Here is a 16,959-nt window from a genome sequence, read left to right as displayed (position 1 = left end):
TCAGGCATTTTGGAGTTTGAGTTTACTGAATTTTAATCATCCGGATATGTGCTGAAAATCTCAGATATGCCCGAAATGTTTACCCCGAGAAATTGTGCCGCTCTGACGAGATCAGACCATCACTGACGTCTCTGTCAAAGTAAGCTTCAACGCAGTACATGTGACAACCTAAATCGCTTTCCATTTAATCATCGCAGGGCCTGTCAAATCCCACCATGAAACAGGTACATGTGCTGCGACACCGCATGCATGTGAATGAGATGTGACTCCTTCGACTTGCTGAGAGGGAAGGAGGAGGATGGAAACAAAAGACAGAGGAAAAATCAGTCGGAGGAAGTGAGAAAGGGGGAGGGTTGAAGTCGAGAAACACACCCACCTCATTAGCAGAGATCAGCATCGAGATCATAACCTACATTCTGGGTCTTGGTGTGACAAACTGCAGAGATTTTCTGTGGTCGGACGCGACTCTGAACAACGTGCCTTGTTATTGGCCTAATATTTGCGTTTCATGGTGATTACGCAGTGAGTCTCCCGCCTGTTGCGATATGGGACAGTAAAGGCAGATGTGGCGTATTGGGGTAAAAGTGAAGACTGAACAAGTGGCCCTCAGGGTGAGCGAGAAACAGACATTTCTGGGACACTTGATGTTACGGAGATGGGTAATTGGACCACATAACACACACAACATAAAGTATGAGATGCCTAGGGTGTAGAGTGTGCTCCGTCTCGGAAACATCTCAAAGAATTTCTCAAAGCATTTAAGCTCTACATTTTCAGCCGTGCTAACACTATGACTCTAGGGACGGTAATGTCCGCCAGTTAAATGCTTTGGTCCACACTAAAATATCTCTAACAATTGAAGGGATTGCCATGAAATTTGGTAGACAGCCATTTCCCCCATAGGATAAAACCTAATGAACTTTTTTCCTGACTCTCATCTGATGTCACCAGCCCGTGAAAATGTGAATTATCTGTAAATCTACAAGATGGATTGGAACAATACTTTAAACACACATTTATGGTTCCCAGATGATGAATCCTATCGCCCATTATAATCCTTTGACTTTGCCTCCGGCGCCATCGTTACGGTTGATATCAGTGGTTTTCTCGTAAAATGTCCCAAAAAATAATGGATCGATTGGCATGAAATACGGTACACACAGTGTTACTTAGCAGGCCCTGGTGAAACGTGTGGTTCTGTGAGGTTAGATGCTACTGGACAAAGTGGAGAAACATGTAAAAACTACTGCAACAACAACAACTGCTACAACCATCAAAAAGTTCAGTGTGGAACTCAACAAAGGGGAAAAAAAGGAAAATTAAACTAAGTTAGAGTGCAAAGTGATCATATCATAAATCTACCACAACTACATGCATAGGGATTTGAGAGCAAAGCCACAGTGTCTAGCTCTGTCACCAGACGAAGTAAGTTCAATGTTAGACGTGTTAGACCCACAACATATGTTTTATTGTTGCATATTTATGCTTTTCTTGTTTTGTCTTTTTGTTTGCACACAGTGGGACTGTGAGAAACGGTTTTTCGATTCATCTGTATTTCATATGGTGGATTGACATTAAAGAAGATGATAGCTAAAGACATGATTCTCATTAGTTTTTTTTCCAAGGTCGATAGCATTTGTTCAATCCGAGTTGAAAGCGATACTGAGTCTCCTTCTCTTCATGTATACCTGCTGGGTTAAGTGGGAGTGAGGTCTTTGAAAAATGGCCAAATAGGTTCTAGTGACTAACGAATAGTAGTTTTACAGATTTTTTTATTTGAGGTCGTCTGCAGTTAAACTGGTGAATGCACCATAAATATTTTAGCATATGCCGTTTTTCCAAAGACTAGTAGCACAACTACCATGCGCCACTGGGTTTAGGTGATTTGGTATTTTATTACAAACTTAAGACCTTAGTGTGCATGTACTTTCTCAAGAACCCCAAAACCAAAAATATGCTGATACTTTTAGTAAAACCTCCATCGACCATCCTTTTACAGTATAAATCTAATTAAATATATAACACAAGCCTTGGATTGTCCTTTACAGTGTTGCAGTGATAGCTGATAAAAATTAACGCGTATAAACTTTTTTGCACTAATTTGCTTACATTTCTACACTGACATAAAAGCCTGTGTTTCTAGCTGTGAGCTCAGATATTCAACTCTGAGGGATGATCGTGGGTAGAGGTTCCCGTATTGCATCAGAACCAGTGGATGGTGCAGTGTATTATTTTGAGATGGAGCACCGGTTTATAAGGATTATTACATGGCTTCATTAAATGAAACTAGCTTTTACAAATAAGTGATGCATGATAACAAGATATAGTCTAAATGAAAGGATATGGTTATGTCCTCAGCAGCATACAGCCGGTTCTCCTTTTTGTTTTAATGACTAGATAGCTGCCTCAGATTAATCTGTTTAAACTCTGATGAATTGTCTTTAAACAGAACTTTCCTTTGGTGAACACATCAAGGAAATATCTTAAAAAGCTCCTTTCCACCTCTGAAATATCTCCAGGATTAACCATTTCCTCTCCTTTAGCTGACCTAGAAAACTGGTCCAAGCTTTTGTTTCCCAGAACGGTTTACTGCAGTGCTCAACTGTCCAGCTCCACACTTATTCATTTCCGTAGCCTGGAAACTCATGATCCAGAAAACGCGATCGCATGACCCGGACCTACTGTAGATATCCCTTCATTGGCTCAGAGTGCCCCGAACTCCGAGTGTCTTCAAAGCCCAAATGTACAACCACATAAATAACTTGCCCTTGTACACCACATTTTTGCCTTATCTGTAAACCTGGTCCAGCTCCCTGCTCGCCACATGCAACACTGCTTGTTATTCTCTAAAGAAAAATGGAGCCACCCTCCCACCCACTCACTCTCAGAGGGTGCCCTCCCTATTTTGAAACGGTCACCAATTTCAGCAATTCAGATGGCTCATTATTAAAGTCCAGAGCCAAGACCGACTTATTTAGTGCAGCCTACATTTGCTCATTGTACTGTATAATCTATGGTCTTGTCCTCTCGTTCCCTCTTCTGCTTAAAGGATCCCAGAGCTCCTAGAGCTGATCTGTGACCAACATTTTACTCATGCAATCCCATACAATAGCTCTGCAACGATTTCTAGCTTGTGTGGAGGTAGGAGGAGGAGGAGGAGGAAATAATTGGAGTGCGAGTGAAAACAAACCGTCTCCAAAGTTTGGCACAAATGTTTATGTAATTTTGGTGCATAATATTTAAGCATATTTAGATGATTACATGTAATAGTGTCTGGCTGCACCTTTGTAATGTATTCTAATCAATGAAAAATGTAATCTGATAAAGGTGAAAAGTAAGATGTAAAGGTGAAGGAAAAGAGATTCTGCTTTATACTGTACTTTAAATGCTATATCACAGGTGAAAAAGATAAAAACAAGTATGTACTATACACATTGCCGTGCATACATTTAGAGTCTTGACACCTGCCGTCTGTTCCATCGTGTGATGCCTGCTGACCGCTAAACCCTGATCATCTTTGAGAGGAAACTGTGGAAAATGTTGAAAGGAAATACGTGACGCCTTTATGCAGTCTTCATGTGAGTACAGAGTGAGAATGCTCTGTGTAGCCTGCGGGACTGTATGAGGCTGGCCTGGGTAATGATCTGAAACAGACACGGCAATGCAGAAATTTAAAATATTCAATATGTTGATGTTATGCTTCCCCATCTAGGAACAGTCCAAACCTTAGCTGCTACTTTACATTCATTGATTACAGGACGGAGGTGCGGTTGTGTGCTGGCAGCAGGTGTTTTGCCTTTGACAGCAGACAGAAAACCCCCGCGCTGACCTGACTAACTGTGGCGCTGACCAAAACATTACTACAAGCGGGTTTCTGCGTCCCATGCTGTTTTCCCTTGATTTATGTTGCTGCCAAGTGGAGCATGCGAAGAGAATAAAAGATTGGATCTGGAATTGAGCTCTGCGAGGCCCCAAAGGTGATATGTGCTGAAAAAGATGAAGTACTGTCTATTGTAATAAAGTAAGAGAACGAACACTCTCCTAACGAAGTAGGCTCAACGTACTGCGTTTCACATATTGTCTCTCTACGATGGCAGGAATCGGCTGTCATCAAGGTGGAAGTCAACTGTGGGATGTTTGTTATTTAAAACATGCATGCAACAGATTCTGACAGAAAAAGCAGGAGCTCTCAAGATCAAGTACAGTGATACTTGAAAGATTTAAGAACCCTTTAGAATTATTTTTGCATAAATATGAACTAAAATGTCATCAGATTTTCACAATTCCTGTAAGTAGATAAAGACACCCCTATTAAACAAATATTTTACTTAGTTCTTTATTCATTGAGCACCCAATATTACACATCTATAAGGGGCAAAAGGTTTTCTTCCTGTTAAGAGTTTTTTTTTCCCTGCCAATGATGGAAGTTTTCTTCCTCGTCAAAGGGAATGTTTCCCTTCTCATGCCAGATGTTTTCTCCCAGTTAAGAGTTTTTTTTTGTTTTTTTTCATTAAAGGACAGAGTTTTTTCCTGATCATGCGAGATGTTTTTCCTTCATGTTAGTAGGGAGATTTTTCCTTCCAAATGTCACACGTGGGAATTGTTGAATTGTTGGGTTCCTCCCTATTATGTCAGTTCTATGTAATGACTAAAGGCTGTGATCTCTATTTACATTGCAGTGAATTCATTCGATCAGCGCCATATCTGAAGACTTGCGCGTCCTTCACATTTCTCTTCTTCTTCTTCAACATGGCCTATAATCGGTATTTGTTCATTCAGATCGAGTCTCTCCTGATTGAAATGATACATGTCACCCAGAGCTGTATGGAAAAAGGTTTTGTGGCTAAAGAAATTTTGAGGAGTTGATGTGCAAGGTAAACTTAATAAATTATTGAAAACTACTGCTAACTAAAGTGCGATGCCTGCTGTGTTCATGTGCAAACGGCTGGGAAACTATACAAACACACTGATTGTGTACCATATGGTTACTACTTGACCAAAAGTACAAGTGTTATATACCACTTAAAGACTTCTACCATCCACTGTCTTCACATAAGTCTGAGATCCTCAGGAGATACTCATCGACTGAATGTGAAGTCTGAGTCTGACAGCCTGAACACGAGCTGTTCCAGAGAAGCTCGGCGCGGAGCCATCGAACAGTGTGAAGCAGCTCTCTAATAAGACCAAGCCACTCAAAGTTCTCTAAAATGCACTAATCTTGCTACGTCATACAGTCTGTCAAGCCAGCTCAGCGCTGAGGCACAGAAACTACCGAGCTCAAGGCGGTCAATTAGAGCTGCATGATCAAATATGTCGAAATGGCCCATAAGGACCCGAGACAAAGCATCTCCAGCATCTGCTGTTTAAAGGCGGTCAATCCGGGGCTCGGGATGGAATTTCTCCACAATCGTGCTCTTTAAAAGGAGAACACTTTGACTAAAAAAGTTTCCATCCAAAATTGTTTGGTTGTTGTAATATATGTATCATGATACAAAACATGCTGTTTAAAACTGCACTACAGGTTTTTTTTTTTGTCTGAGGTTAATTGGCTGTTTTAGCTGCACAGTGAAATGAACCAAAGCATGCTGAAACCTGCATGGCCAGCAGCTACAAATCACATTAGTAATGGGTTTTTAATCTGATCATATCACCTAATAGGGTGCACACTTTGAGCAAAATTACTATTCAATATTCACTGGAAACTGAGTATTTAGCCCCCTTCCCCCTTCCCCCTCCTCCACCACACACACTTGGAGAGAGAGAGACAATCACAGCATAAACAAGCTCAACAAATGCCATCAAACTTGGACATCCTTCACCTTGGACAAATCTGACTGGAAGAATGTCTTTAGCGGTCATCTTTGAGATGAGGGCCATTGTTTCCTCTGCAAACTTTGTGACAAAGCTAGTCATTGACCGTTGCTCTGTGGATGGACCGTCTTCTTGGTGCGTCGCTCTAAAATGGCTGTCGTAGACCAATGACATGCAGACTTTGCCTGGCACAGTTTGCACTGCACCTCCTTTTTTTTTTTTTAAAGGAGTTCCACACAGAACCTTTTAACGTTTCTATAATATTTGCATGTTTCTCCTGTTTGTAATGTAGCATCTGATCTCACAGCACCACACACATGTTTTACCAGGCCTGGAAATAATGTGTTCTTCTTAATGGAGGTTAGCAAACAGCTTTTAGGTACATTACCGCCACCTACTGTAGATAGTAATTAAATACTACCAGGTGCCAGTATAAAAAGGCAAAAATATGTTTTTAAGACCAGGTGATAGTTGTAAAGACTATTTTATTTTTTTTTTATTTTTATTTTTTTAATGTTTAAAAATTATTCATAAATCCAAAAACTCAGATATTGTCACTTGCTTATCTAAACAATATTGTCACATCAGGTTTTTTGTTATCGTGTAGCTTAAAGGTCAGACTGCATGTTAAAAAGAAGGGTTTTTCCTGAAGTAGCTGAATTGTTGGATGCATGACAGTAGCAAAGTAGTAATAAAAATACTTTGTAGAAGCAGCATTAAGCAGAGTGGAGCGCCTCATCAGAAAGCAGTTTTCTTTGAGTCCAGGAATATTGGTTTCAAATAGTCTGTCGGCCTGTGAAAATGTGAAGAAAAGCAAGCAAGAGTTTGCTTTTGGTTTTCATACCTTATTTAGTTTTTCATGGTTTTCATAATTTGCTAAACCTAGTTATAACATGAATAACAAACATGTTTGAGACTTGAAAGGCTTTGAATGAGGGAGTACGGAAACACTGCTGCAGTATTAGACAGTAAATATTGTTAATTAAAAATGTGTTCAAATCTAGTCCAAATTACGTTCTCTTAGTCTGAAAAGGTGGTTGTCTAATTAAAAAAGACAAATGTTGTCTCAGTACCTCCAAGTAAAGTGATTCAAGCCCGCTGAGATTTGATGATTCCCAGCTCTGATCAGAGTGAGGAGGAGGAATGCTACTCACCATGTCTGTGTCTGACACCGGCCCGAAACTCGTCACATAGATGTTTGTCCTCACTTCTGTCACACTCTCTGAGGAAAGAGACAACAAGCACCGGAACACATTATAGCGCAGTCTGTCGACAAACAGCTCGGCTGCAGCTCTGTCTTTGTTAAGCTGATTGTTTGTGTGCATGACGGTGAAGTCTGCCTGTTGGCATTTAACTAAGCTGCTTCACAACAGAAATCCGAGTAATCAACGGTTGGAGAAACACTTCAAACTAAGGGGGGAAAAAAAGAAGATTTATGCGCACTCGGTGAAGAATTTGTGCCCTTCTGGACGGCTTAATATCTGGATTGTACCTGTTTTTGTGCGTCATTTTGTCAAATCCGTGTCCGTGTTGTTGTGCCACAGACTTCAGGGTTGAGACCACATTGCTGAACCAACAGTATTAAACAGTCCCTAAAACGTAGACTCAATCAGTGCTAGACTGCACTGGTTAAAGCATTCGGAAGGTTTCGGCCAAGGAGTTTTTCCCTCTTTTTTTTTTTTCCTCAACTCGGAAGGAAAATGTTGCTGTGAGCGACTTCACAGATGCTTTTTTTAAAATCTAACGTTCAGTGAGACTACCATTTGTTTGGCTCAGGCTTGTTCTGTCCACTGCAGCATAAAATCTGCTTTGGGCCAGGCCCAAGTCTGGAGAGAACACATCCCTTTTGACCCAACATCATTTTAGTTAGCCTGCCCCAAAAACATTTCGCAGTCCCTGAGGGGGAGCACTGCCTCCGGAGTAAAACCCAGCAGCTCAGCATTCAGCGTGTGAATATTTTTTTTACTCAAATAATGAGCATATGTTGGTGCCATTACAATTCTATACACACATTATAATCACATTAGACATGATGATGGCGGCCATTGTTGTATGAATCTGGCATGACTGTTACAAGGCTGCTCTACAGGGCCGATGTATTTATAATTCCATGTATCGTCGCACATTACGTCACAATACGAGCTCCATAACTGCTTTAGTTTAGTCACACTGATTTATAGATGATTCTTGATACTGTAATAGCAATCGGTCTGATCGTTAGACTCGGCATAACTCAAGACTTTTAAATGTGATCTTACTTTTGTGATGTGGAAGGACTGTTTCTAAACATGTCACAAACCATTTCAATGTGGCATTAAGTAGGGCATGATGTGAAAGTCGTGACAGATCAAAATTTGCCCTCTTCAGTGTGGGCTGCGCCAGCTCCTCTAGGGCAAATGTATAAAGCAGGCTCTTGGGCCTGTGGCGAGACAAATGGCTGCTCCCAGCAGTGCAACAACCGGAGAGTGATGAGACTTTTCTCCAAAAGTGAATAGATCCTCGGCGCTAACGGTGTTCCAGATCTAAGCGACCACCCACAGGTGAAGCCTCTAATCCTTCGGCAAAGGGCCCCCCTGAGGGAGGAGATCCACTTCCACATTAATCATTCCTGCAACACAAATAGCTCTCACAAATTTGCGATTATCACAACACCAAGTCAGCAGTTTGCATGGCAGACATGGGCCGGGGAAACGGAATGAGTTGCCCCGTTTCTGTTCGCAACAATGCACCAGAGCATAGGGCAGAGCTAATAGATGCTGCTGGAAATAAAATGAAATGGCGTTTTTCAGTTTCTCTCCAGTCTGCGTGTCTGAGATGGTCCCACATGACTGTTTCTCAGAAGCACCTCTGTGGCACAGAGGTGGCCAACAGGAGGAAGATTAGTAATCTTGTTCTTGTGCAGGCCGAAGCTCAGGGCTTGGACTGAGCATGCTAGTTATACTGAGTATGGTGTCTTTGCTGGAAGATGCTAATTCAAAACTTCTAATTTTACAATGCATTTTGTCAAATAGCCTAGGATTAATCAAAATGACTTTGAATATTTTAGGTTTCATAACATAAAAAAAACCCGCCTGTTACATAAACAAGATTTACATTAGAAATAGTGGGATGTTTTGGGTATTTCTTGCATTATAACAATAACAGTCCCTGAATTTCCTATGCTCTATTTTTCAGATCGTCTGCATTAAGAGAGATAAAGTGACAACAACCGTATTACAGCAAATTTAGACGATTAAATAATTGATATATTATTAATTAACAAATAAATATATAGAAAACATATATTTCATTTCTGACTACTGAACATAAACAGTATTTAAACTTTTCAAACAAATCTGCAGTTTAAGCCTTAATAAAATGTATTAATGTCTGCCATGTTACTACATGAATTCACCATACGACACCATATGTTCCAGCTCTGAAGCAATACTCTATTTCCTTTTGAATAAAGTGTAATATTTCAATCAGTCAGAATAATTTTAGTTATATATTTACCCGTTCTTTTGGCTCAGTGATAATATTCCAGAAACTTGGTGCAAAAGAAAGAAAACACCTGCTTAGTTTAAATTCAGCAATATACAGGACTTTGTAGTCAGTCACAGTTGTACAAAAAGGAGCCCATCATGACCGTGAGGCCTGACTGGTGCAGGTTCATCATCTCCTCGCCCTTGGAAATGTGAATCTCCGTGCAGAGGCGGAATATGACATAAATGACCTGCATCTGGTTTCTGCTGCCACAGAGCCCGGGTCATTCAGCCTAGTGGATCTCAGTCCGATAGGCGCCCTCGTGGCTTCAGCAGCAGGCAGCTGAGCAGAAATGGACATTCCAGCTGGCTGGCTAAGAAATGGCAAAGCCTGCTTGAGCATGTGGGCTTGCTGTTATGCAGTTTGTTGGCCGTGGGGGGCAAATATTCGGATTAAATGGCATCAATTAGCGGGATTTCCACTGACATATGTGCTTATTTGCCATTTGGGCGTGACTGAACAAAAACTTTCACAGAGGGGAGGGCACATTTCCATAATAGTACTACACAATAGTGCCCTGACTTCATTGTGATCCCGGTGTCGGCCTGTCATCTGTAAGTTAGCATGCTTCATACTGGCCACGAGCAGCAGTAGATGCTGAATGTTTGGAGTGATGAGGTCCGAAAACTACAACTGAAAATGAAAATATATAAAGATTTAACAGCAGCAGCACTAGTGTCTGACAATAATAACAGCTGCAAGAAACTGTCAGTGGATTTTATTTGATTTCATCAAACCTGCAATGATTATTTGTCTTGTCATAGAACTTCACTTCCCATAATGTTAGACTATGCAAACAGGAAGTATAATGCACCTGTGTTTAGTGGTAAACATCCTGTGAGTTACAACTTGGGCTCTGTTTTTTAGCCCTCATTTGTTTGTATTTTCTAAGTACGGCAAATTAGATACGAGTAGTCCTATTTGCGGCTTGCGCGTGTCTGCACTCTGCACGGAAGATCAGAGGGAGTGTGCTTAAGGCTTTGAAGTACCTTTATGACCTTCATAAGCTATGTGTCAGGCACCGCCGCTGCAACTGCTGACTGTGTTGATAAGCGGGCCAAGTCATCGTGCCAACCCTCAACTAACTTGCACCCTGGTGTTTCCAGAGCACCGGCAGGCTCCTGTCCCTCATCTAGACAATCAGACGTGTCAGTTGTGCCACTTTTACTAAAGCTACTTACACTGAGAAACTAAATTAAGCCAAATTAGAAAAGTATGCAAATTCTATCCATCAAATTAATTAATTTAGTGAAATGCTGGGTCATTAAAAGCCTCCAGATTTTACTGCTGAACCCTGTGCAGCACATTTACTTCAGATTTGATGTGTTTATATTGTTTACAGCAGCATTATAAAGGAGGCACATATTATTAAAAGAGAAACACTGCTTTCTAACAGCTGAAAGGATATAAATATCTGTGACAGTTTGTAATGCCTAAATCACAGTTTCATTGTCTCGAAAGTGGTTTTCTGCAGATCCTTACCGAGACCTTTTTTTTTTTTTTTTGGTCGGTGTACGTCTGTGATTTATCAAACATTGCTTACCTCCTAGCCCAGGGCGTAGCCTGTTGTCATATCCATCCAGCAGCCTGTCTAAGATCCGGGTGAAAATGGTGATATTGTCTTTACTATCATCAGGCAGCGGTTCTCTGTGTCCGACTACTGCCCTGCAGGGAGAAACGTGGAGAGGAAGGTGGAGTCAAAAAGATGGAGCGGATGTAACAAATGTAACAGAAACGCTGACACGTTGTTGCATAATTAAAGCAGTGAGACTCGCTTTGCCTTCAGTGGTGGGAAAACCTGCTGTTTGTTTGCATCAGCCACTGCAAAGACAATTTATATTCTTACAGTAAAGTGCAGCTTTATGTGCATTGATGCTTCACCACACACATTTCATGTTCATGATTTATTAATTACACATAAATTATGGATACCAGCTTTTTATAAATGGATGACATCAAATTATTTTCAATTGATCAATGTTATTTATAATGGAGAATCACCATGGAGCATAGTCCCATTACACTTTACAATTACAGTAAATAGATTAATAGGCAGGCAATGTTGCTTACAAATGCATGGAAAACAAAAAGAAAGCATGACTAAGGGATATCAGGGTCATCTGAGCCGGCCCTGATTTTAAGTTTAATCTAAAAGGTTTTGTATTTGAAATATTAATGTTTGGAAACGGACTAACTGTGAATTTAATTAAGATACAGCATAGAAAGCAATCTGTTTCTGTTGGGGGCTTTAGGTCTAATTCCACCTGCATATTAAATATTTCTCTCCCTGAGAAAGTGTTATGTCAGAGATCGGCCTCGGGCCTCGATCAATATTTGAATAATATCGTCTGGTTCTGTTTGTTTTGTTGTCTTAACAGGCTGGAATCTCCAGTTAAATTGACTAAAATAGTCAAGTTATGCTAATTAATTGTTTAATGAAAAAGGAAATACTCAGCAGCGTTTTGTCGGAGAATTCATCATATGCTATCAGCCGCTGGTTATTAATTTACATGGCCCACAATCCCTCGGCAGAACAATATTGTGGTGAGACGAAAAGGCCACTATACTGTAGGTGGAACGCTGATGAGTTAATGAGTACACTCTTTAATTAAACTAAAATCCCCCGAGGAGCTGACCTATAATATCCAAGTAATCTCCATGTCCTGATGCACTATCGCAGGCGCAGCCTCGCACCGCAGCTTTAAGGAATTTAGGGCTTGAAGAGAATCCCGAATTTTCCCTGAGTGTTGCTCAAAGGGAATCCCACACTCACAACAGTAAATCTGCTCTTAGAAGGGGCTTTCTGTAGCTTAATGTGTCATAATAACGGCTCAATAGAAGAGTCCACCTGAGCTTCAAGCCTATCCATCAAAACACTTACTGGGTGAAGGTCGCCACTTCAAATGTATGCAATTGTAATTATCATCAGCGCGGGCTGTTTGGGAGTTCAAAATGAGATTCCTGTACAGAGAAAGCGTCATAATTTTGAGGCGTCTGGGCAAATGACCAGCCTAGCTAAGTGGCGATTACGAGGGCATATGTGGGCGATAAATACATATTAATTAAGTATCGGGGCTCCACCGCCACTTCCTCTATATCGTAATGGTTACCGTGGCGTCCAATAAACCAAGACATAAAGATTTATGAAGCCCCAAAACAGAAAGATAAAGGTTTTATTTTAGGGAAGATGAAATAAGTAAACTGTGCCAGTAATACATTATGAAGTGCTGAATGCATCATTAATACCACTTCAGTGACTATCAGGCCATTACGCGGCCCAAATATTACACAGAACATTTTGTTGTTCATGAAGACGCTCGGTTGTGATTGTGAGGCATGCTGAAGGGTCCGCTATTCATTTATCAATTAATTAAATTGTTTTAACACACTTTTGCTTGCACCCTTATGAAGTGGTTGTATTTTTAAATGGAGCATTTTTGGATTGATTATTTATTGAAGGCTTTAATCTTTAAAATCAAGGCCAAATCAAAACTCACTTTGATACTTTTTTTCAAGCCATTCGGTGTGTTCCTCATTGAATACAGTTCAATAACTTTCTCGCTGATGATACAGTTGTATACAAGCTGTTCAGATCTGCTAGTGACTGGAGCTCAGCAGCTTCTCTCGCTGTCCTGCTCACTGCGGCTCGGCGTGTCTCATGTTCAGTTAACCCTCTGCCTCCTTTAGTAATAATGGTACATGTAACTAATGTAGTTTATTGGTCGTAATGAAAGCGAAGCTCAGATAATTGGAAGCGTCGTTAACTTCTACAGTGCTCAGGAGCCAGGTTTTGGCCCCTCTCTTCATGCAGTAGCATTTCCTGGCATGCCTTAGTAAATAATGTTGGGTAGAAATTGTATTTACTTTTGATTAAACCGGCAGTTTTTAAAACATTTCAGTGAGGACAAATAATGATGTATAAAATGGGCTACCATTCAAAACCATAAATGTACAACATGGGAACATCTCCTGGTAAAGTAGGATGCAGCTGTGGTGTCCTTCCTACAGAATAGTAAGATGTAGCTTGCAGTCGTAGGTAAACTCGACATAAACTATTTCATTTTTTGAAAAAATAGCAATATATTGTCAAAACTCAATATGTCACGAAGGCCTAGAAGAAGCCACAGGAAGTGCAACGCTGTTATTGTTACAAATGCATCTATAAAACCATTTGGGCATTTTTTTTGGACATTAGCTCAGTTTTCAATGATAAATGGGTTACTGGAGGTTTAATGAACTGAGCTGTTAAATAAAGAGCTGTAGGTGACATACTGCACACCTTTACTGTATACAGATTTCACTTGCAATTATTCATGATTGACTTCTTGTTTGTTTGGCTGCACTGTAAACTGACACCAGTTGTTCTCGTGTCGGATTTGTGGCAAAGCAGCTCAAAGTGTTGCAGTCTTGAACTTACAGTAGATATTGCCATATCAGCCAGAAATAAAATGTTAAGGCTTACAACTTTAAGAAGAAAGGAGCAGTGATAAGCCAGATGATGTCAGATACTTGAGGCTCAGTAACTCCAAAGCGCACTCCACTGAGACTGAGCCTTTTAACACGAAGCTCACGACTTGCACCTCATCGAGGAGGGCACGGTTTGAAATATTCTGGTTGTCAATTGGGTACCTAACAGTATAATTGAGCTCTAGCAGAAATATGTTAAAATATGACAGTGTACTCCATAAATATTTGAAAGAAATATAGCGGATATTTCTGGATTTTCATTCATGCACCTTATCAAAAATTGACAGGCATGCGTGTTTGAAGCAGTACCGAAAAACACCAAATACAAAAAGCTTTAGAAATGTCTGAGTTTGAATTGCGGTAGGTAATATCTCACTTAACATGAATCATATATCAAACAAAAAGCCTCTGTGGCCTCTCTAACGGCACCAGTGGAAATTCAAAAATTAATGAGAAACCTTTAGTCCCTGAGAAACTGTTCTAGCGACGTCTGTCCCACACTAACATATCCACTTCAGAAAAACAACGCAATCGTGTAGCATCTGTGTTTTTGACTGAAAAAAACACACACACACACACACACACACACACACACACACACACACACACACACACACACACACACACACACACACACATCCTAACCTGTTCCAGTAGGAGCCAGCTGTTTAAATCCACTGATGAGGACAGAGAAATGGGACATTCCCTCTAAATTTGACATCATTTTGCTTTAAACACAGGTTTCATAATCACGCCAGCTGCTAGCTTTACTTCTTCAGTCCCCTTCATTATTCACACTGCCTCAATACCAGCACATAAATACATAATAAGAAAAGAGGGAAGGACAGCACAGGCATTATATTCCTGAACTATTCACACTTAATGAAAAGATATTTGTAGAGAACAAGTCTCCTGTCAACAGACGACAACTTTGTTGGAAAAGAGAAACGGACTGCAGGTGTAAACACTAAAGATTGTCTCATTTCAATATACAATGCTAAATTTGACATATTCTGCCTTTTTATTAAACATTCATATTGGTCATGGGCTGAGAATATAAATAATGTTCATTATTAATAACCGGCAGGCTGTCTGATTGCATTATTCTGCGGGGCTCCTCTGAAGCCGAAGTTTGATGGTTTAAAGTGAATTGTGAGTATTTGATCATGAGATGAGTGATGTTTACCAATGCTGTCTGATGCCAGCCTGCTGGTGAAAGGCCCCTATTCATCATCACATGAAAACAGCAACAACAAAAATACGTTTTTTTTTTTTTTTCCTTCTTTCGTTGTGAGATTTCACCACACTTTTTAACATGTGGTTGCAAGAAGACATGAAGGGGAAGGCTTAGCTTGTTGCACCAGTTTGGGCGGGACGAGTTAGACTTGTATGATTCTTGTCGACCACATTCACAACATACATCTAGGGAAAGGGGGGGATCTAATGAAGTACTCTGTGAAGCAGACTTTGAGACATTTATTGCAAGTGATCAGTCTGCTGTAAAAAAACGTTTATTAGTTTTTAATGGAGTTTGGTTGTACTCAACCTGAGCTTGAGCAGAGGTTTAATTAGGGTAAGATAAAACAGCTGTGTGTAAAGATGACATTAAAAGGATAAAGCCCAGGTGTTACAAATAACATTAACGATGGCCCGGTTATATTGTGACAGTGGCCTGAAACTAAAGCAGCTAAATGGAATTTATCTCTTCTCCAAAAGAAACTGTGAAACTGAGGCCTAAAGTATGTGGACATCGATTTCCACGAGACTTCTTTTTTACATTTTCCTTATGACTTAATTACAAAGGGATCAAAGACTTCTGAGACATGAAAAGAGTGCAGTACAGTAATGTGCATGGAGCAGGGGAAGCAATAACTGTCATGAGTAAGTATTTCAACGAACGGTGTTAATCAACATCAGCCCCCGTGTTACACAGTGTTTTTGATGAAGTGACATGGATAGAAAGTTATTGCTTCCTCCTGCTCTGTGCGCATGAAAGTGCAGCGCTCCATTTATGTGCAACAGGAATAGTCGCAGAACGTTTTGATTGCATTTCGTATATTGAAAAGATAAACAACTGGCTGCTTTGCTTCATTTTTTAATTGATTGGTCAAATCAACCGGAAGACTTCTCATTAACCTTGTTATCCAGTGTGTGACCTTCTGTCAACGTGTCTGATGATTGGCTGTTTGGCACGCGGTCGCTAGCCGCCAGAGGCCGGAAACAGACTCACTCAGACTTTTCCACTGTAAAAAAACATGTTGTTGTTGTTTGTTTGCAGAAAGCACACAGTGCTGCAGAAACTGACCAAAGTCTGGCATTTTAGTTCACAAAGACTGACAGCTCATGACAGGAAAACAACTGCCACGTCCAACAACACTTCAAACGTTATGGAGCAGTGGATAGTGGACAGTGTCATCCTCAGGCAGAGTTTGATTGAGAGACAATCAAAAAATAGTTATATTTTGCACAAGCTGTGTGTGTGTGTGTGTGTGTGTGTGTGTGTGTGTGTGTGTGCTTGCAGATACAAATCATAATACATACAGTCATGTTTTAGTAAAATCTTTAAATTGTAAATTAGTTTTAATTTAGTTTATTTTAATGCGTCTTTCCTAATGTGTGATTGCCTTTTTATAATTAAATTCATTTCGATGCACGTTTTTGTTGTGGTATCACTGACATGGTTGCAGGAGAACATTAAACCCAACACTGCTATAGTCAGATTTTCTGATGGCATCACTAGATTAGATGGAGCACATGGAAAATGAAGCAATTTATTACCGTGTTCGCAGACTTTGTGAGAAAGTTTATTCTCTCTGAAGAAGACTGGAATGCTACCCTGTTTCTTAATTAGCCATGTTCTGTAAAAGTCATCTTTTTAATTAATTATTGCTCAGTCCCATTTCTGAAAGGCTCCAGATTTAAAGCTCAACTGAAGGAGATTGTTTCTCTTTCAAAGATGAGAGGAAAAAATATTCAGGAGATTGTTGATGTAGGCATCAAAGGTCTTTGATACACCTCTACATTTATTAGTGCTCATGGATGTTGCAGACCATGAAGTAGTCAGGTCCTATTTTGGAGGTAGTTTCCTGCATGGGTGACTGGCAACTTGAACAGGAGAACGTGGATGCAGACTCGACTTTGTGTGTGCGCTGCTGG

At 40.3% G+C, this 16,959-nt stretch overlaps 1 protein-coding gene across 2 annotated transcripts in view; it reads right to left on the bottom strand.

The window, feature by feature from the left end:
* Window positions 1-16,959, bottom strand: part of gabra3 (gamma-aminobutyric acid type A receptor subunit alpha3) — a 97,177-nt gene that overhangs the window by 30,710 nt on the left and 49,508 nt on the right. For both annotated transcript variants that reach the window (XM_069146869.1, XM_069146870.1), the window contains exons 3-4: window positions 10,880-11,001; window positions 6,966-7,033 (exon numbers count right to left, since the gene is read on the bottom strand). In XM_069146869.1, coding sequence (XP_069002970.1) covers window positions 6,966-7,033; window positions 10,880-11,001 — 190 coding nt within the window. The remainder of the gene's footprint in view (window positions 1-6,965; window positions 7,034-10,879; window positions 11,002-16,959) is intronic.

Source organism: Embiotoca jacksoni, unplaced genomic scaffold, assembly GCF_022577435.1.
Source record: "Embiotoca jacksoni isolate LCO1_2020_lvr unplaced genomic scaffold, fEmbJac1.0.p SCAF_13, whole genome shotgun sequence".
NCBI classification, from domain to species: Eukaryota; Metazoa; Chordata; class Actinopteri; family Embiotocidae; genus Embiotoca; species Embiotoca jacksoni.
The sequence above is the reverse complement of the archived record's forward strand: the minus strand, read 5'-3'. Positions and strand labels throughout refer to the sequence as shown.